This window comes from Oncorhynchus kisutch, unplaced genomic scaffold (assembly GCF_002021735.2).
Source record: "Oncorhynchus kisutch isolate 150728-3 unplaced genomic scaffold, Okis_V2 scaffold1010, whole genome shotgun sequence".
Classification (NCBI taxonomy): Eukaryota; Metazoa; Chordata; class Actinopteri; order Salmoniformes; family Salmonidae; genus Oncorhynchus; species Oncorhynchus kisutch.
Window position 1 is genome coordinate 42,689 of NW_022262955.1, and position 17,312 is coordinate 60,000.

A 17,312-nucleotide genomic window follows, 5' to 3' on the forward strand; every position below is an offset into this window, starting at 1 on the left:
ATGATTCTGGGCTTCCTTCTGCAGTGGGGAGGAGAGGAGGAGCAGAGTGGGGAGGTGTGGAACGGAAGGGGAGAGAAGGAGGGAGGAGAGGAGGAGCATAGTGGGGAGGTGTGGAGAGGAAGGGGAGAGAGGGAGGACCAACATGGAGAGGAAGGGGGAGAGAGGGAGGACCAACATGGAGAGGAAGGGGGAGAGAGGGAGGACCAACATGGAGAGGAAGGGGGAGAGAGGGAGGAAGGGGGAGAGAGGGAGGACCAACATGGAGAGGAAGGGGAGAGAGGGAGGGAGGGGAGGGAGGACCAACATGGAGAGGAAGGGGAGAGAGGGAGGACCAACATGGAGAGGAAGGGGGAGAGAGGGAGGACCAACATGGAGAGGAAGGGGAGAGAGGGAGGACCAACATGGAGAGGGAGGACCAACATGGAGAGGAAGGGGAGAGAGGGAGGGAGGGGAGGGAGGACCAACATGGAGAGGAAGGGGGAGAGAGGAAGGGGAAAGAGGGAGGACCAACATGGAGAGGAAGGGGGAGAGAGGGAGGATCAACATGGAGAGGAAGGGGGAGAGAGGGAGGACCAACATGGAGAGGAAGGGGAGAGAGGGAGGACCATCGTGTAGAGGGAGGGGAGAGAGGGAGGACCAACATGGAGAGGAAGGGGGAGAGAGGACCAACATGGAGAGGAAGGGGGAGAGAGGGAGGACCAACATGGAGAGGAAGGGGGAGAGAGGGAGGACCAACATGGAGAGGAAGGGGGAGAGAGGGAGGACCAACATGGAGAGGAAGGGGGAGAGAGGGAGGACCGACGTGGAGAGGAAGGGGGAGAGAGGGAGGGAGAGGGAGGAGCAACATGGAGAGGAAGGGGAGAGAGGGAGGGAGGGGAGGGAGGACCAACGTGGAGAGGAAGGGGAGAGAGGGAGGGAGGGGAGGGAGGACCAACGTGGAGAGGACGGGGAGAGAGGGAGGACCAACGTGGAGAGGAAGGGGAGAGAGGGAGGGAGGGGAGGGAGGACCAACATGGAGAGGGAGGGGTAGAGAGGGAGGACCAACGTGGAGAGGAAGGGGGAGAGAGGGAGAACCAACGTGGAGAGGAAGGGGAGAGAGGGAGGACCAACATGGAGAAGAAGGGGGAGAGAGGGAGGACCATCGTGGAGAGGGAGGGGAGAGAGGGAGGACCAACATGGAGAGGAAGGGGAGAGAGGGAGGACCATCGTGGAGAGAGAGGGGAGAGAGGGAGGATCAGCATGGAGAGGGAGGGAAGAGAGGGAGGACCAACATGGAGAGGGAGGGGAGAAAGAGGGAGGACCAACATGGAGAGGAAGGGGGAGAGAGGGAGGACCAACATGGAGAGGAAGGGGAGAGAGGGAGGACCAACATGGAGAGGAAGGGGGAGAGAGGGAGGACCAACATGGAGAGGAAGGGGGAGAGAGGGAGGACCAACATGGAGAGGAAGGGGGAGAGAGGGAGAGAGGGAGGACCAACATGGAGAGGAAGGGGGAGAGAGGGAGAGCGGGAGGACCAACATGGAGAGGAAGGGGGAGAGAGGGAGAGAGGGAGGGCCAACATGGAGAGGAAGGGGAGAGAGGGAGGACCAACATGGAGAGGAAGGAGGAGAGAGGGAGGACCAACATGGAGAGGACGGGGAGAGAGGGAGGACCGTGGGGAGGGATTCCAAGCCTGGCTCGGGGAACCCTGGGGGTTCAGTGTCCTTAATAGTCCCAGCTCCAAATCGGCCGCTAATCCGTTCCTTGAATGTTCCTACCGAATAAATCACCTGGGCGATGCCTCCAGGATTAGGTTAGCCTAAATATATCTCCCTCTGGGTTTCTCCAATAGCTGATAGGATAATGGGTGAGCTCTGAAAGCGGTCTCTGTCTCTGTCTGTCTCTCTAATCGTGAGCGTGCTCTGTAGGCTCAAGACTTCCTCTGCTCCACGTTGTTCTCAGTCTCTGATTCCGAATGGATGTGGCCTCCCGTCGCTCAAACTGAGTTTAAGGGACCTGTTTTCAAGCTACTTGTCGGACGGTATGCCCTGCCTCCAGTCCGAACCGCTGCAGGAGCAGATGGACTCGGATGGAGTGACTCCCGACACTTCCTCTCCTTTCGACTCTCCCTGCCCGGGTGGAAGGGAACAACCCGCGGTGACCAGCGCAGGTTGGTTTTTCTCGCCGCTGTGGAGTCGTCGGACCAAGACACATCGATGGGGGTTTGGGAGCGGAGTGGACAGCAACAGGGTGGAGGTTTGGCTGGATGATCACTCGTCCAGGTAAGACCTTGATGAGATGTTGAAAGTGTGTTTCTTCATCCTGGTCTAAATAGTGCTCTATATACAGTAGGGCAGTGTTTTTTCATCCAGGTCTAAATAGTGCTCTATATACAGTAGGGCAGTGTTTCTACATCCTGGTCTAAATAGTACTCTATATAGGGCAGTGTTTCTACATCCTGGTCTAAATAGTACTCTATATAGGGCAGTGTTTCTACATCCTGGTCTAAATAGTACTCTATATAGGGCCGTGTTTCCTCATCCTGGTCTAAATAGTACTCTATATAGGGCAGTGTTTCCTCATCCTGGTCTAAATAGTACTCTATATAGGGCAGTGTTTCCTCATCCTGGTCTAAATAGTGCTCTATATACAGTAGGGCAGTGTTTCTACATCCTGGTCTAAATAGTGCTCTATATACAGTAGGGCAGTGTTTCTTCATCCAGGTCTAAATAGTGCTCTATATACAGTAGGGCAGTGTTTCTACATCCTGGTCTAAATAGTGCTCTATATACAGTAGGGCAGTGTTTCTACATCCTGGTCTAAATAGTACTCTATATACAGTAGGGCAGTGTTTCCTCATCCTGGTCTAAATAGTGCTCTATATACAGTAGGGCAGTGTTTCTACATCCTGGTCTAAATAGTGCTCTATATAGGGCAGTGTTTTCTCATCATGGTCTAAATAGTGCTCTATATAGGGCAGTGTTCCTACATCCTGGTCTAAATAGTACTCTATATACAGTAGGGCAGTGTTTCCTCATCCTGGTCTAAATAGTGCTCTATATACAGTAGGGCAGTGTTTCTACATCCTGGTCTAAATAGTACTCTATATCGGGCAGTGTTTCCTCATCCTGGTCTAAATAGTGCTCTATATAGGGCAGTGTTTCCTCATCCTGGTCTAAATAGTGCTCTATATACAGTAGGGCAGTGTTTCTTCATCCTGGTCTAAATAGTGCTCTATATACAGTAGGGCAGTGTTCCCTCATCCTGGTCTAAATAGTGCTCTATATACAGTAGGGCAGTGTTTCTACATCCTGGTCTAAATAGTGCTCTATATAGGGCAGTGTTTCCTCATCCTGGTCTAAATAGTGCTCTATATACAGTAGGGCAGTGTTTCTTCATCCTGGTCTAAATAGTGCTCTATATACAGTAGGGCAGTGTTCCCTCATCCTGGTCTAAATAGTGCTCTATATACAGTAGGGCAGTGTTTCTACATCCTGGTCTAAATAGTGCTCTATATACAGTAGGGCAGTGTTTCTACATCCTGGTCTAAATAGTGCTCTATATACAGTAGGGCAGTGTTTCCTCATCCTGGTCTAAATAGTGCTCTATATACAGTAGGGCAGTGTTTCTACATCCTGGTCTAAATAGTGCTCTATATAGGGCAGTGTTTTCTCATCATGGTCTAAATAGTGCTCTATATAGGGCAGTGTTCCTACATCCTGGTCTAAATAGTACTCTATATACAGTAGGGCAGTGTTTCCTCATCCTGGTCTAAATAGTGCTCTATATACAGTAGGGCAGTGTTTCTACATCCTGGTCTAAATAGTACTCTATATCGGGCAGTGTTTCCTCATCCTGGTCTAAATAGTGCTCTATATAGGGCAGTGTTTCCTCATCCTGGTCTAAATAGTGCTCTATATACAGTAGGGCAGTGTTTCTTCATCCTGGTCTAAATAGTGCTCTATATACAGTAGGGCAGTGTTCCCTCATCCTGGTCTAAATAGTGCTCTATATACAGTAGGGCAGTGTTTCTACATCCTGGTCTAAATAGTGCTCTATATAGGGCAGTGTTTCCTCATCCTGGTCTAAATAGTACTCTATATAGGGCAGTGTATCTTCATCCTGGTCTAAATAGTGCTCTATATAGGGCAGTGTTTCTACATCCTGGTCTAAATAGTACTCTATATCGGGCAGTGTTTCCTCATCCTGGTCTAAATAGTACTCTATATAGGGCAGTGTTTCTTCATCCTGGTCTAAATAGTGCTCTATATACAGTAGGGCAGTGTATCTTCATCCTGGTCTAAATAGTGCTCTATATACAGTAGGGCAGTGTTTCTACATCCTGGTCTAAATAGTACTCTATATACAGTAGGGCAGTGTTTCTACATCCTGGTCTAAATAGTGCTCTATATACAGTAGGGCAGTGTTTCTTCATCCAGGTCTAAATAGTGCTCTATATACAGTAGGGCAGTGTTTCTACATCCTGGTCTAAATAGTGCTCTATATAGGGCAGTGTTTCTACATCCTGGTCTAAATAGTGCTCTATATAGGGCAGTGTTTCTTCATCCTGGTCTAAATAGTGCTCTATATACAGTAGGGCAGTGTTTCCTCATCCTGGTCTAAATAGTGCTCTATATAGGGTAGTGTTCCTTCATCCTGGTCTAAATAGTGCTCTATATAGGGCAGTGTATCTACATCCTGGTCTAAATAGTGCTCCATATACAGTAGGGCAGTGTTTCCTCATCCTGGTCTAAATAGTGCTCTATATAGGGCAGTGTTTCTACATCCTGGTCTAAATAGTGCTCTATATAGGGCAGTGTTTCTTCATCCTGGTCTAAATAGTGCTCTATATACAGTAGGGCAGTGTTTCCTCATCCTGGTCTAAATAGTGCTCTATATAGGGTAGTGTTCCTTCATCCTGGTCTAAATAGTGCTCTATATAGGGCAGTGTATCTACATCCTGGTCTAAATAGTGCTCTATATACAGTAGGGCAGTGTTTCCTCATCCTGGTCTAAATAGTGCTCTATATAGGGCAGTGTTTCTACATCCTGGTCTAAATAGTGCTCTATATACAGTAGGGCAGTGTTTCTACATCCTGGTCTAAATAGTGCTCTATATACAGTAGGGCAGTGTTTCTACATCCTGGTCTAAATAGTGCTCTATATACAGTAGGGCAGTGTTTCCTCATCCTGGTCTAAATAGTGCTCTATATACAGTAGGGCAGTGTTTCTACATCCTGGTCTAAATAGTGCTCTATATACAGTAGGGCAGTGTTTCCTCATCCTGGTCTAAATAGTGCTCTATATAGGGCAGTCTTTCCTCATCCTGGTCTAAATAGTGCTCTATATAGGGCAGTGTTCCTACATCCTGGTCTAAATAGTACTCTATATACAGTAGGGCAGTGTTTCCTCATCCTGGTCTAAATAGTGCTCTATATACAGTAGGGCAGTGTTTCTACATCCTGGTCTAAATAGTACTCTATATCGGGCAGTGTTTCCTCATCCTGGTCTAAATAGTGCTCTATATACAGTAGGGCAGTGTTTCTTCATCCTGGTCTAAATAGTGCTCTATATACAGTAGGGCAGTGTTCCCTCATCCTGGTCTAAATAGTGCTCTATATACAGTAGGGCAGTGTTTCTACATCCTGGTCTAAATAGTGCTCTATATACAGTAGGGCAGTGTTTCTACATCCTGGTCTAAATAGTACTCTATATCGGGCAGTGTTTCCTCATCCTGGTCTAAATAGTACTCTATATAGGGCAGTGTTTCTTCATCCTGGTCTAAATAGTGCTCTATATACAGTAGGGCAGTGTATCTTCATCCTGGTCTAAATAGTGCTCTATATAGGGCAGTGTATCTTCATCCTGGTCTAAATAGTGCTCTATATAGGACAGTGTTTCTACATCCTGGTCTAAATAGTACTCTATATCGGGCAGTGTTTCCTCATCCTGGTCTAAATAGTACTCTATATAGGGCAGTGTTTCTTCATCCTGGTCTAAATAGTGCTCTATATACAGTAGGGCAGTGTTTCTACATCCAGGTCTAAATAGTGCTCTATATAGGGCAGTGTTTCTACATCCTGGTCTAAATAGTGCTCTATATACAGTAGGGCAGTGTTCCTTCATCCTGGTCTAAATAGTGCTCTATATAGGGCAGTGTTTCCTCATCCTGGTCTAAATAGTGCTCTATATACAGTAGGGCAGTGTTTCTACATCCTGGTCTAAATAGTGATCTATATACAGTAGGGCAGTGTTTCCTCATCCTGGTCTAAATAGTGCTCTATATACAGTAGGGCAGTGTTTCTTCATCCAGGTCTAAATAGTGCTCTATATACAGTAGGGCAGTGTTTCTACATCCTGGTCTAAATAGTGCTCTATATACAGTAGGGCAGTGTTTCTACATCCTGGTCTAAATAGTGCTCTATATAGGGCAGTGTTTCTACATCCTGGTCTAAATAGTACTCTATATAGGGTAGTGTTCCTTCATCCTGGTCTAAATAGTGCTCTATATAGGGCAGTGTATCTACATCCTGGTCTAAATAGTGCTCTATATACAGTAGGGCAGTGTTTCCTCATCCGGGTCTAAATAGTGCTCTATATAGGGCAGTGTTTCTACATCCTGGTCTAAATAGTGCTCTATATACAGTAGGGCAGTGTTTCTACATCCTGGTCTAAATAGTGCTCTATATAGGGCAGTGTTTCTACATCCTGGTCTAAATAGTACTCTATATCGGGCAGTGTTTCCTCATCCTGGTCTAAATAGTGCTCTATATAGGGCAGTGTTTCCTCATCCAGGTCTAAATAGTGCTCTATATACAGTAGGGCAGTGTTTCTTCATCCTGGTCTAAATAGTGCTCTATATACAGTAGGGCAGTGTTCCCTCATCCTGGTCTAAATAGTGCTCCATATACAGTAGGGCAGTGTTTCTACATCCTGGTCTAAATAGTGCTCTATATAGGGCAGTGTTTCCTCACCCTGGTCCGAATAGTACTCTATATAGGGCAGTGTATCTTCATCCTGGTCTAAATAGTGCTCTATATAGGGCAGTGTTTCCTCATCCTGGTCTAAATAGTACTCTATATAGGGCAGTGTATCTTCATCCTGGTCTAAATAGTGCTCTATATAGGGCAGTGTTTCTACATCCTGGTCTAAATAGTACTCTATATCGGGCAGTGTTTCCTCATCCTGGTCTAAATAGTACTCTATATAGGGCAGTGTTTCTTCATCCTGGTCTAAATAGTGCTCTATATACAGTAGGGCAGTGTTTCTACATCCTGGTCTAAATAGTACTCTATATACAGTAGGGCAGTGTTTCTACATCCTGGTCTAAATAGTGCTCTATATACAGTAGGGCAGTGTTTCTTCATCCAGGTCTAAATAGTGCTCTATATACAGTAGGGCAGTGTTTCTACATCCTGGTCTAAATAGTGCTCTATATACAGTAGGGCAGTGTTTCTACATCCTGGTCTAAATAGTGCTCTATATACAGTAGGGCAGTGTTTCTTCATCCTGGTCTAAATAGTGCTCTATATACAGTAGGGCAGTGTTTCTACATCCTGGTCTAAATAGTGCTCTATATAGGGCAGTGTTTCTACATCCTGGTCTAAATAGTGCTCTATATAGGGTAGTGTTCCTTCATCCTGGTCTAAATAGCGCTCTATATAGGGCAGTGTATCTACATCCTGGTCTAAATAGTGCTCTATATACAGTAGGGCAGTGTTTCCTCATCCTGGTCTAAATAGTGCTCTATATAGGGCAGTGTTTCTACATCCTGGTCTAAATAGTGCTCTATATAGGGCAGTGTTTCTTCATCCTGGTCTAAATAGTGCTCTATATACAGTAGGGCAGTGTTTCCTCATCCTGGTCTAAATAGTGCTCTATATAGGGTAGTGTTCCTTCATCCTGGTCTAAATAGTGCTCTATATAGGGCAGTGTATCTACATCCTGGTCTAAATAGTGCTCTATATACAGTAGGGCAGTGTTTCCTCATCCTGGTCTAAATAGTGCTCTATATAGGGCAGTGTTTCCCCATCCTGGTCTAAATAGTGCTCTATATAGGGCAGTGTTCCCTCATCCTGGTCTAAATAGTGCTCTATATAGGGCAGTGTTCCTACATCCTGGTCTAAATAGTACTCTATATACAGTAGGGCAGTGTTTCCTCATCCTGGTCTAAATAGTGCTCTATATACAGTAGGGCAGTGTTTCTACATCCTGGTCTAAATAGTACTCTATATCGGGCAGTGTTTCCTCATCCTGGTCTAAATAGTGCTCTATATAGGGCAGTGTTTCCTCATCCTGGTCTAAATAGTGCTCTATATACAGTAGGGCAGTGTATCTTCATCCTGGTCTAAATAGTACTCTATATAGGGCAGTGTTTCTACATCCTGGTCTAAATAGTGCTCTATATACAGTAGGGCAGTGTTTCTACATCCTGGTCTAAATAGTGCTCTATATACAGTAGGGCAGTGTTTCTACATCCTGGTCTAAATAGTGCTCTATATACAGTAGGGCAGTGTTTCTTCATCCTGGTCTAAATAGTGCTCTATATACAGTAGGGCAGTGTTCCCTCATCCTGGTCTAAATAGTGCTCTATATACAGTAGGGCAGTGTTTCTACATCCTGGTCTAAATAGTGCTCTATATAGGGCAGTGTTTCCCCATCCTGGTCTAAATAGTACTCTATATACAGTAGGGCAGTGTATCTTCATCCTGGTCTAAATAGTGCTCTATATAGGGCAGTGTTTCTACATCCTGGTCTAAATAGTACTCTATATCGGGCAGTGTTTCCTCATCCTGGTCTAAATAGTACTCTATATAGGGCAGTGTTTCTTCATCCTGGTCTAAATAGTGCTCTATATACAGTAGGGCAGTGTATCTTCATCCTGGTCTAAATAGTGCTCTATATACAGTAGGGCAGTGTATCTTCATCCTGGTCTAAATAGTGCTCTATATAGGGCAGTGTTTCCTCATCCTGGTCTAAATAGTGCTCTATATAGGGCTGTGTTTCTACATCCTGGTCTAAATAGTGCTCTATATACAGTAGGGCAGTGTTTCCTCATCCTGGTCTAAATAGTGCTCTATATAGGGCAGTGTTTCCTCATCCTGGTCTAAATAGTGCTCTATATAGGGCTGTGTTTCTACATCCTGGTCTAAATAGTGCTCTATATACAGTAGGGCAGTGTTTCTTCATCCAGGTCTAAATAGTGCTCTATATACAGTAGGGCAGTGTTTCTTCATCCAGGTCTAAATAGTGCTCTATATACAGTAGGGCAGTGTTTCCTCATCCTGGTCTAAATAGTGCTCTATATAGGGCAGTGTTTCTTCATCCTGGTCTAAATAGTGCTCTATATACAGTAGGGCAGTGTTTCCTCATCCTGGTCTAAATAGTGCTCTATATACAGTAGGGCAGTGTATCTACATCCTGGTCTAAATAGTGCTCTATATACAGTAGGGCAGTGTTTCTACATCCTGGTCTAAATAGTGCTCTATATACAGTAGGGCAGTGTTTCCTCATCCTGGTCTAAATAGTGCTCTATATACAGTAGGGCAGTGTTTCCTCATCCTGGTCTAAATAGTGCTCTATATACAGTAGGGCAGTGTTTCTACATCCTGGTCTAAATAGTACTCTATATAGGGCAGTGTTTCCTCATCCTGGTCTAAATAGTGCTCTATATAGGGTAGTGTTCCTTCATCCTGGTATTTTTGCCCTAGCACTACACACCTGATTCCAGTAATTAATGGTTTAATGATGAGTTGATACATGGGTACAGCTATGTAGTGCTGTCATTAAGATACACTGTGTGTGTGTGTGTGTCAGGGAGATGGTGGGAGGCTGGTTCGTGGAGACGCTACCCTCTCCTCAGACCTCCAGAAGGCCCAGCAGGTCTCCGTCCGACCCCAGCTCCAGCATTCTCCTCCTGGGCCGCGGCCGGGACTCCTTCCCCCTGTCCAGCCCCTCCCTCCGGATCTCCACCTCCATCCCCTCCCTGCCCCAAACCCCCCCTCACCAGACCTCTACCCTTTCCACCCCCCAGTGGGGTGACCCCCTCACCCTCGAGAAGGCGGGCAGTTGCTCCCCCCGTACCCCTCGCTCCCCCCACTCCACAGTTTCTTCTCGCTCCCTTCGCTGTCCCCACTCACCCAGCTCACCCCGCTCCTCACCCCGCTCTTCACCCCGCTCTTCACCCCGCTCTCCGAGGAGGACTAGATTCTGTGGGCGAGGTGAGCCTTGTGGGCGAGCTGAGCCTTGTGGGCGAGCTGAGCCTTGTGGGCGAGGTGAGGGCTGTGACTGGATGATGAAGATACTGGCTGGAGGCTCTGGGAGGAGAGGCTCTGTGGCGGAGCTCTGCCAGGGGGCCCTGCAACATGCTATAGAGGTGGTGTGGGCAGAACGCTGCTCTCTGTCTCTGCTCCGACAGGTACTACCCCTGTTAGCTCCCTATGGCTGGTTGACTGATTCATTGATTGGCTGGTTGATTGATTGGTTGGTTGATTGATTGGCTGGTTGATTGGCTTGATGATTGGTTGGTTGATTCATTGATTAGTTGGTTGATTGATATAATGATTGAATTACATTTATTGATTCATTGATTGGCTGGTTGATTGGCTTGATGATTGGTTGGTTGATTCATTGATTAGTTGGTTGATTGATATAATGATTGAATTACATTTATTGATTCATTGATTGGCTGGTTGATTGGCTTAATGATTGGTTGGTTGATTCATTGATTAGTTGATTGATTCTTTCTGTTGTTCCTCCAGGACCAGGATGGATGTAGGCGATTGGTCCAGGTGGTTTCCCTGACGACGCCGGGCTGCGTGAGGGAAGAGTCTTCCAGCAACCATGCCCACCAGGAGCTGGTGAAGGGCATCCTGGGATATGTAGTTGCTACAGGGATGCCCATGAACATGACAGGAGACGTCTGTGAGGTAAACAATGTCTACTTCTCTCTCAACTCAATTCAATGGGCTTTATTTGTATGGGAGTGAAATAGATAAAATAGTGAAATAAACAATCAAATTAACAGTAAACATTAGACTCACAAAAGTCCCACAATAATAAAGACATTTAAAATGTCATATTATATATATATACAGTGTTGTAACGATGTGCGAATAGTTAAAGGACACAAGGGAGAATAAATCAATAAACATAAATATGGGTTGTATTTACAATGGTGTTTGTTCTTCACTGGTTGCCCTTTTCTCGTGGCAACAGGTCACACATCTTGCTGCTGTGATGTCACACTGTGGAATTTCACCCAGTAGATATGGGAGTTTATCAAAATTGGATTTGTTTTCAAATTCTTTGTGGGTCTGTGTAATCTGAGGGAAATATGTGTCTCTAATATGGTCATACATTGGGCAGGAGGTTAGGAAGTGCAGCTCAGTTTCCACCTCATTTTGTGGGCAGTGAGCACATAGCCTGTCTTCTCTTGAGAGCCATGTCTGCCTACGGCGGCCTTTCTCAATAGCAAGGCTATGCTCACTGAGTCTGTACATAGCCCGTCTTCTCTTGAGAGCCATGTCTGCCTATGGCGGCCTTTCTAAGTAGCAAGGCTATGCTCGCTGAGTCTGTACATAGCCTGTCTTCTCTTGAGAGCCATGTCTGCCTACGGCGGCCTTTCTCAATAGCAAGGCTATGCTCACTGAGTCTGTACATAGCCTGTCTGTCTACGACAGCCTTTCTCAATAGCAAGGCTATGTTCACTGAGTCTGTACATAGCCTGTCTTCTCTTGAGAGCCATGTCTGCCTACGGCGGCCTTTCTCAATAGCAAGGCTATGCTCACTGAGTCTGTACTTAGCCTGTCTGTCTACGACAGCCTTTCTCAATAGCAAGGCTGTGTTCACTGAGTCTGTACATAGCCTGTCTTCTCTTGAGAGCCATGTCTGCCTACGGCGGCCTTTCTCAATAGCAAGGCTATGCTCACTGAGTCTGTACATAGTCGAAGCTTTCCACTTTCCATCCATTTGTATAGCAGATCCTCATCCCAAATTGAGTTGAAGGCTTTTTTGAAATCAACAAAGCATGAGAAGACTTTGCCTTTGTTTTGTTTTGTTTGTTTCTCATTTAGGGTGAATACGTGGTCTGTCGTACGGTAATTTGGTAAGATTTGGTAAGAAGCCAATTTGACATTTGGTTACTGGTTACTGTTGACGCATATCCCACGGTAGTTATTGGGGGTCAAATTTGTCTCCACTTTTGTGGAATGGGGTGATCAGTCCTTGGTTCCAAATATTGGGGAATATGCCAGAGCTAAGGATGATGTTAAAGAGTTTTAGTATAGCCAATTGGAATTTGTGGTATGTATATTTTATCATTTAATTTAGGATACTGTCAACACCACAGGCCTTTTTGGGTTGGAGGGTTTGTATTTTGTCCTGTAGTTCATCCAATGTAATTGGAGAATCCAGTGGGTTCTGGTCGTCTTTAATAGTTGATTCTAAGATTTGTATTTGATCATGTCTACACTCACTACTGTAAATCTCTCTGGGTGAGAGAGTCTGATAAATGACTCACTACTGTAAATCTCTCTGGGTGAGAGAGTCTGATAAATGTCTCACTACTGTAAATCTCTCTGGGTGAGAGAGTCTGATAAATGACTCACTACTGTAAATCTCTCTGGGTGAGAGAGTCTGATAAATGTCTCACTACTGTAAATCTCTCTGGGTGAGAGAGTCTGATAAATGACTCACTACTGTAAATCTCTCTGGGTGAGAGAGTCGGATAAATGACTCACTACTGTAAATCTCTCTGGGTGAGAGAGTCTGATAAATGACTCACTACTGTAAATCTCTCTGGGTGAGAGAGTCTGATAAATGTCTCACTACTGTAAATCTCTCTGGGTGAGAGAGTCTGATAAATGACTCACTACTGTAAATCTCTCTGGGTGAGAGAGTCTGATAAATGACTCACTACTGTAAATCTCTCTGGGTGAGAGAGTCTGATAAATGACTCACTACTGTAAATCTCTCTGGGTGAGAGAGTCTGATAAATGACTCACTACTGTAAATCTCTCTGGGTGAGAGAGTCTGATAAATGACTCACTACTGTAAATCTCTCTGGGTGAGAGAGTCTGATAAATGACTCACTACTGTAAATCCCTCTGGGTTTGAGCATCTGATAAATGACTCACTACTGTAAATCTCTCTGGGTGAGAGAGTCTGATAAATGACTCACTACTGTAAATCCCTCTGGGTGAGAGACTCTGATAAATGACTCACTACTGTAAATCTCTCTGGGTGAGAGAGTCTGATAAATGACTCACTACTGTAAATCCCTCTGGGTGAGAGAGTCTGATAAATGACTCACTACTGTAAATCCCTCTGGGTGAGAGAGTCTGATAAATGACTCACTACTGTAAATCCCTCTGGGTGAGAGAGTCTGATAAATGACTCACTACTGTAAATCCCTCTGGGTGAGAGAGTCTGATAAATGACTCACTACTGTAAATCTCTCTGGGTGAGAGAGTCTGATAAATGACTCACTACTGTAAATCCCTCTGGGTGAGAGACTCTGATAAATGACTCACTACTGTAAATCTCTCTGGGTGAGAGAGTCTGATAAATGACTCACTACGGTAAATCTCTCTGGGTGAGAGAGTCTGATAAATGACTCACTACTGTAAATCCCTTTGGGTTTGAGCATCTGATAAATGACTCACTACTGTAAATCCCTCTGGGTGAGAGAGTCTGATAAATGACTCACTACTGTAAATCCCTCTGGGTGAGAGAGTCTGATAAATGACTCACTACTGTAAATCCCTCTGGGTGAGAGAGTCTGATAAATGACTCACTACTGTAAATCTCTCTGGGTGAGAGAGTCTGATAAATGACTCACTACTGTAAATCCCTCTGGGTGAGAGAGTCTGGATTCTTCAGATACATTGAGCTGGTTTCTGACGTCCTGTTCTTTCTTCTTCCGTAGTGAATTTCTGTTGTGTTTTAGTGATTCACCGTAGTGAAGGCTCAGGCCTTTGGGTTTCTGGGGCTTATGTTTTAGTGATTCACCGTAGTGAAGGCTCAGGCCTTTGGGTTTCTGGGGCTCTATGTTTTAGTGATTCACCGTAGTGAAGGCTCAAGCCTTTGGGTTTCTGGGGCTCTATGTTTTAGTGATTCACCGTAGTGAAGGCTCAGGCCTTTGGGTTTCTGGGGCTCTACGTTTTAGTGATTCACCGTAGTGAAGGCTCAAGCCTTTGGGTTTCTGGGGCTCTATGTTTTAGTGATTCACCGTAGTGAAGGCTCAGGCCTTTGGGTTTCTGGGGCTCTATGTTTAAGTGATTCACCGTAGTGAAGGCTCAGGCCTTTGGGTTTCTGGGGCTCTATGTTTTAGTGATTCACCGTAGTGAAGGCTTGTGTTGGGTTTCTGGGGCTCTATGTTTTAGTGATTCACCGTAGTGAAGGCTCAGGCCTTTGGGTTTCTGGGGCTCTATGTTTTAGTGATTCACCGTAGTGAAGGCTCAGGCCTTTGGGTTTCTGGGGCTCTATGTTTTAGTGATTCACCGTAGTGAAGGCTCAGGCCTTTGGGTTTCTGGGGCTCTATGTTTTAGTGATTCACCGTAGTGAAGGCTCAGGCCTTTGGGTTTCTGGGGCTCTATGTTTTAGTGATTCACCGTAGTGAAGGCTCAAGCCTTTGGGTTTCTGGGGCTCTATGTTTTAGTGATTCACCGTAGTGAAGGCTCAGGCCTTTGGGTTTCTGGGGCTCTATGTTTTAGTGATTCACCGTAGTGAAGGCTCAAGCCTTTGGGTTTCTGGGGCTCTATGTTTTAGTGATTCACCGTAGTGAAGGCTCAGGCCTTTGGGTTTCTGGGGCTCTATGTTTAAGTGATTCACCGTAGTGAAGGCTCAGGCCTTTGGGTTTCTGGGGCTCTATGTTTTAGTGATTCACCGTAGTGAAGGCTTGTGTTGGGTTTCTGGGGCTCTATGTTTTAGTGATTCACCGTAGTGAAGGCTCAGGCCTTTGGGTTTCTGGGGCTCTATGTTTTAGTGATTCACCGTAGTGAAGGCTCAGGCCTTTGGGTTTCTGGGGCTCTATGTTTTAGTGATTCACCGTAGTGAAGGCTCAGGCCTTTGGGTTTCTGGGGCTCTATGTTTTAGTGATTCACCGTAGTGAAGGCTCAGGCCTTTGGGTTTCTGGGGCTCTATGTTTTAGTGATTCACCGTAGTGAAGGCTCAGGCCTTTGGGTTTCTGGGGCTCTATGTTTTAGTGATTCACCGTAGTGAAGGCTCAGGCCTTTGGGTTTCTGGGGCTCTATGTTTTAGTGATTCACCGTAGTGAAGGCTCAGGCCTTTGGGTTTCTGGGGCTCTATGTTTTAGTGATTCACCGTAGTGAAGGCTCAGGCCTTTGGGTTTCTGGGGCTCTATGTTTTAGTGATTCACCGTAGTGAAGGCTCAGGCCTTTGGGTTTCTGGGGCTCTATGTTTTAGTGATTCACCATAGTGAAGGCTCAGGCCTTTGGGTTTCTGGGGCTCTATGTTTTAGTGATTCACCGTAGTGAAGGCTCAGGCCTTTGGGTTTCTGGGGCTCTATGTTTTAGTGATTCACCGTAGTGAAGGCTCAGGCCTTTGGGTTTCTGGGGCTCTATGTTTTAGTGATTCACCGTAGTGAAGGCTTGTGTTGGGTTTCTGGGGCTCTATGTTTTAGTGATTCACCGTAGTGAAGGCTCAGGCCTTTGGGTTTCTGGGTCTCTATGTTTTTGGTTGGACAGGTTTCTCAATTTCTTTCTTAGGATTTTAGGCTACGTGACAGACAGACAGACAGACAGACAGACAGACAGACAGAGGGGAACCCCGATCTCCCTCCTCCTTCCTCTCTCCTTCCTCCGTCATTTCAACCTGATGAACCAGAGATCAGTGTAACTTATCAGAACTAATCCCCAGCTGGGGACGGTCTGTGTCTCCTCCCTCCTCCTCCACCCTCCCCCTCTCTCAGTGGTTTACCTCAGGTCGAGGGGAGGAGGGGGGAGGGGGGAGGAGAGGGACGGTCTGTGTCTCCTCTCAGTGGTTTACCTCAGCTAAAGGGGAGGTGGGGGGAGGAGGGTGATGGTCTGTGTCTCCTCCCTCCTCCTCCTCCATCCTCCTCTCTCAGTGGTTTACCTCAGGTAGAGGGGAGGAGGGGGAGGACAGTCTGGGTCTCCTCTCAGTGGTTTACCTCAGGTAGAGGGGAGGTGGGGGGAGGAGGTGGACGGTCTGGGTCTCCTCTCAGTGGTTTACCTCAGGTAGAGGGGGGGAGGAGGAGGACAGTCTGGGTCTCCTCTCAGTGGTTTACCTCAGGTAGAGGGGAGGTGGGGGGAGGAGGAGGACAGTCTGGGTCTCCTCCCTCCTCCTCCTCCCTCCTCCTCTCAGTGGTTTACCTCAGGTAGAGGGGAGGTGGGGGGAGGAGGAGGACAGTCTGGGTCTCCTCCCTCCTCCTCCTCCATCCTCCTCTCTCAGTGGTTTACCTCAGGTAGAGGGGAGGAGGGGGAGGACAGTCTGGGTCTCCTCTCAGTGGTTTACCTCAGGTAGAGGGGAGGTGGGGGGAGGAGGTGGACGGTCTGGGTCTCCTCTCAGTGGTTTACCTCAGGTAGAGGGGGGGAGGAGGAGGACAGTCTGGGTCTCCTCTCAGTGGTTTACCTCAGGTAGAGGGGAGGTGGGGGGAGGAGGAGGACAGTCTGGGTCTCCTCCCTCCTCCTCCTCCCTCCTCCTCTCTGTGGTTTACCTCAGGTAGAGGGGAGGTGGGGGGAGGAGGAGGACAGTCTGGGTCTCCTCCCTCCTCCTCCTCCCTCCCCCTCTCTCAGTGGTTTACCTCAGGTAGAGGTGAGGAGGGGGGAGGAGGGGGGAGGGGGGGAGGAGGAGGACGGTCTGTGTCTCCTCCCTTCTCCTCCTCCCTCCCCCTCTCTCAGTGGTTTACCTCAGGTAGAGGGGAGGTGGGGGGAGGTGGGGGGAGGAGGAGAAGGGAGGAGAAAACATTTAAACGGTTTGTTGTTGTCTCTCCTCCAGGACCCCAGGTTCACCACAGACGAGGACCAGACGGCACGTTTCAAACTCAAGAGTGTCCTGAGTGTCCCGATTAAGAACAGTAGACAGGAGGTGAGCATCATGGAGACCTCCCAAATGACACCCTATTCCCCTCAGACCATTCTAGACAGAAGTAGTGTACCCTATTCCCCTCAGACCATTCTAGACAGAAGTAGTGTACCCTATTCCCCTCAGACCATTCTAGACACCCTATTCCCCTCATACCATTCTAGACACCCTATTCCCTTCAGACCATTCTAGACAGAAGTAGTGTACCCTATTCCCCTCAGACCATTCTAGACAGAAGTAGTGTACCCTATTCCCCTCATACCATTCTA

The 17,312-nt window shown here is 46.8% G+C and overlaps 1 protein-coding gene across 1 annotated transcript in view; it reads left to right on the forward strand.

The window, feature by feature from the left end:
* The window catches only part of LOC116364152 (cGMP-specific 3',5'-cyclic phosphodiesterase-like), a 51,026-nt gene continuing 33,714 nt past the window's right edge, over window positions 1-17,312 (forward strand). The window contains exons 1-8 of the mRNA XM_031817386.1: window positions 1-108; window positions 1,942-2,261; window positions 9,796-10,396; window positions 10,740-10,907; window positions 15,911-15,961; window positions 16,067-16,134; window positions 16,860-16,872; window positions 16,957-17,046. Of these exons, the coding sequence (XP_031673246.1) occupies window positions 1-108; window positions 1,942-2,261; window positions 9,796-10,396; window positions 10,740-10,907; window positions 15,911-15,961; window positions 16,067-16,134; window positions 16,860-16,872; window positions 16,957-17,046 (1,419 nt within the window). The remainder of the gene's footprint in view (window positions 109-1,941; window positions 2,262-9,795; window positions 10,397-10,739; window positions 10,908-15,910; window positions 15,962-16,066; window positions 16,135-16,859; window positions 16,873-16,956; window positions 17,047-17,312) is intronic.